Raw genomic sequence first — 3,574 nt, forward strand, 5'->3', positions numbered from 1 at the left:
GCCCTTCCGGTGGTTGTAGCAGCCGTCCAGAAAGCAGGACTCATAAAAGGGCAGGGGGTCCAGGAGGCCGTAGCAGGGCTGGAAGAAGCCTTTCATGTCCGTCAGCTTCAGGCAGTAGCTGTCACTCTGCAGCTCCTGGATCTGGACATTGTCGCAGGAGGCGGCGTACTGCGAGTACTGCAGCTCGTTGCAGCTGTGGGCAGCGGACACGTCGCGGGGGCTCCCGTCGTGGCCGGTCCCGCTCCCCGTCCCGCCCGGCGGGGAAGGGCCGTCCGACCGCTCACCTCTTCTGCATGCCGTTGGTCTTCCAGCTCTGGGAGAGGACACGAGGCTGACCTCCCGTGCCTCGCATCCCCTCTGCCCGTGCACGCGAGCGTGAGCCACGATATCCCAGCCGTGAAAACGCACCACCTTGTCCTTCGCAGGGGCTGGCGTGCCCTCTCCCTTCTCCTTCCCGGCGGCCGATCGCTCCGAGCAAACCTCCTCCCTTAAACGCCCACACGATGCCACGCCCCAAAGGGAACCCTACTCACGCGCGGAGGCACCGGCTTGAGACTCATCGCTCACAACAAAGGGCCGCAGACAGTGCCCTTCAGGGACCGAGCGACGCTGCAGCATTAACCAGCCCTCCGTAGCCCTCCGCTCCAAACGACGGCTTTGCCCATGTCACCGCGAGGTGGATGGCGACGCGACTACAAGCTCCTCCTGCCTGTCTTTTCGTCACAGCCGGCATCGCTCCCCAAAGCCCGGCACATGACAGCCACATCCCTCAGCCAAGGGCATTAGCTATGGAAGCTCTTATTCTGAACTTGAGAAATCCCATCCCCACAATCTGCAGGGCCTGGGTACCGTCTAGATGAAGATTTATATCTCCGTGTCCCTGCTGCGGCCTTACCTTGACGGTGTTCCTGTCACTGATGAGGATCTGCTCCTCGTTGATGTAGAAATACACGGGGGAGATGACGGTGAGGTTGGGCGAGGACCACTTGTCAAAGTTGATGATGAGCTGGAAGGAGAAGTCGGGCAGCTTCTGGCAGATGGTGGAGAGGACGAAGGCGCAGTTGGCGGGGAAGCGGAGGAAGGCCCCGTCGAAGGTGCGGAAGACGCCGCCGCCCGCCGCGAGGCAGAAGGAGCTCCTGGTGCTGAAGCAGCCGCGGACGCCGTTGCGCAGGGCGCACTCCTCGTCCGATTTGCAGTGCCGCGGGTCGCACTGGATGAGGTTGCGTCGGAAGCAGCGGCACCGGCGGGTCCAGTCCCCGTTCCAGAAGAGCTGCTTGGGCTGAAAGAGGGACCCATCGCTGCTTGGCGGGCCCGGGGACCCCCGCCCTCCCCTCTGCGGATGCTCGGACCGAGGTTTACCCCCCTCCGGCGCACAGGACGCGAGAGCAGGAAACGAGGACAGAGGAAAAGGCTCAAACGACACGCAGGCAGCTGGCCGCATCTCTGCTACCCAAAGGCACGAGGCAACTGCACGTTTCCCATCGCCACCGCAGCATCCCTCCCCTCTCGCACACGCACAAAAACCACTGCCCGCTACGTACCTCCTCGACCTATTTCTTGCGGCCTGCCAGTTGCCAACCTGTCCGCTCGGGTCCCCGCACGACAGTACCCCAATACTGGCTGCTTAGGGGTGCGGGGCTTGGCAAAGACACCTTATACAGAGGACAGCTTCACCGACACAAAACAGGACCCGCTATAATATGAACCGTGCCAGCAGCGCGACACCCCGCTGACGCAAACTCCCCAGTCACATCCGACAGCTACACAACCGCCACTTTCCCGTGAACCAGTAAACCCGTCTCGCCTGGAATACCTGCGACAACGTGGTCGTGCGGTACCGGACTTTGGCGCTCACCTAAGGCAGTCTTCCCAGACATCGCCCTTTCCTCCCTGCCTCTGCCAGTTCCCTCCCCCCCGTGCCTGACACCCGCGTCACCCTCGCTCAACAACCCCGTGACAATTGTAGCAGACTGAAAGACTCGCTGCGCAGCAGGCCGTGGGAGGACGTCCCTCTCCTCTCTCTCTACCCACGGTGCTGCCGCTGCATCATCCCTCGCCGACAAGGCACATTTCCATCCCGAGCATGGTACCGGGCTCTCGCCTTGTGAAGTCCTACTGACTCCGCCTTTCCGCTTCTCTAGGAGATATAATTCCCACGGGCTGCTCAGACTGAGGCTTTCTGGCTCCAAGACGGCCTTCCTTGGACCGGAGCTCCGAAAGAGTGGCCCTGCGATGCTTGGGCTGGAAACGAGACTGGCGCGGGAGAGGCGCTTCTGGCGTGGAAGGGACCTGACCTGAGCGTGTGCTGGTGGTCAGAACAGAGCTGGACCCCGGCCTCAACGCAGCTACTCCTCCAGCAGGAGCAATGGCAATACGCTCTGCTGCTCAGAGAAGGACTTGGGACGCTGCGAGGCAGCTTGGCCCCAGCAAACACCCCACATGCCTCGCTAGGCAGGGCCTCGCTACGCGGCCCGCGTTCCCTCTCTCCGTCTCCGCTCGATGCACATCTGCCCGCTTTGCCCGTTGTTCCCCACCCCGTCTTGCTCGATGCGAACAGACCCGACCTCAGAGCGGCCCCCAAGCCTGACCATGGAGCGGCAGACACGTACGATGCCGCCAACCTGTCCCTCCAGGCTCAGCAGAGCGCTCTCTCTGACTGCGGCTATGACCCTGGCGAACGGACACAGCGCGACACCCGCTACCGGCCCGGCCGGGCCGCTGTCCCCGCTCTGGGCACGAGCCTCTGCCCGCCAATATCGGAAAGAGGGTGGCAGAAAGCCCCGAGAGAAGGACGCGAGCGGCGTACCTCGTAGTATTTGCCATCAGAGTAGCAGCCGCAGTTGTGGGGAAGGATGCAGCTCTTGCCGTTGAGGACGTACCCGGGGTCGCACTGGCATCCCTCCACGCAGTAGTGGCTGGGGGGGCTCTTCAGCCGGATGGCGGCACATCGGGGCTGGCACAGGGACACGCAGCTCTCATAGTGGCTGTTGGGGGGACAGCTGACGGCTGAAACGTTACCGGAGGACAACACGGACACGGATTAGCTCCCCGGACAAAACCCACCTGGTGGCCGGCCACGCGCGGGGCCTTAACGCCCACCGCTAGTGCCCCTGGGCAGCTCGCTCCTCTGCCAAGGTGGTGACCATGGCCCATGCTGCCGAGAGAGGGACTCCGACATCCCGGGCAAGCAACTGAAGGGAAAAGGCAGCCTCCGTCCCGCCAGCCTACTCTGCTTGCCAGCTGCCTAGCCCAAGCTGAACAATACTTCTCCGTTACTGGCCACTGCCTGCGAGTTCCCGCACCCCTGTTCCCCAAGAGCCCGTTTCCCCATGCTCCCTGCTCTCCCGCAAACGAGCCTACGCACTGACACCGGGTTAACCTCCGGGAGGTGGGACCGTGCTGGCCCTGAGACCGGCAAACGGAGCCTCCGTGCTCTCCGTGGGGGAACGCCTTTCGGGGGATGTGTTTTTGCCGGTCTGTCGGAGCGTGACGCCTGCGAGGGCTGCTGCCCGTGCCTGGCCAGGCCGCCTCTCCCCGCGCCCGTTTCGGACCCGGCGTGCAGGGTGCCCGGCGG

The 3,574-nt window shown here is 63.6% G+C and overlaps 1 protein-coding gene across 1 annotated transcript in view; it reads right to left on the reverse strand.

Moving 5' to 3' along the window:
- The window catches only part of TECTA (tectorin alpha), a 26,601-nt gene that overhangs the window by 3,545 nt on the left and 19,482 nt on the right, over positions 1 to 3,574 (reverse strand). Inside the window, 4 exon segments of the mRNA XM_009895154.1 lie at positions 3 to 193; positions 285 to 355; positions 725 to 1,279; positions 2,807 to 3,006. Of these exon segments, the coding sequence (XP_009893456.1) occupies positions 3 to 193; positions 285 to 355; positions 725 to 1,279; positions 2,807 to 3,006 (1,017 nt within the window).

Source organism: Charadrius vociferus, unplaced genomic scaffold (assembly GCF_000708025.1).
Source record: "Charadrius vociferus isolate BGI_N301 unplaced genomic scaffold, ASM70802v2 scaffold751, whole genome shotgun sequence".
Classification (NCBI taxonomy): Eukaryota; Metazoa; Chordata; class Aves; order Charadriiformes; family Charadriidae; genus Charadrius; species Charadrius vociferus.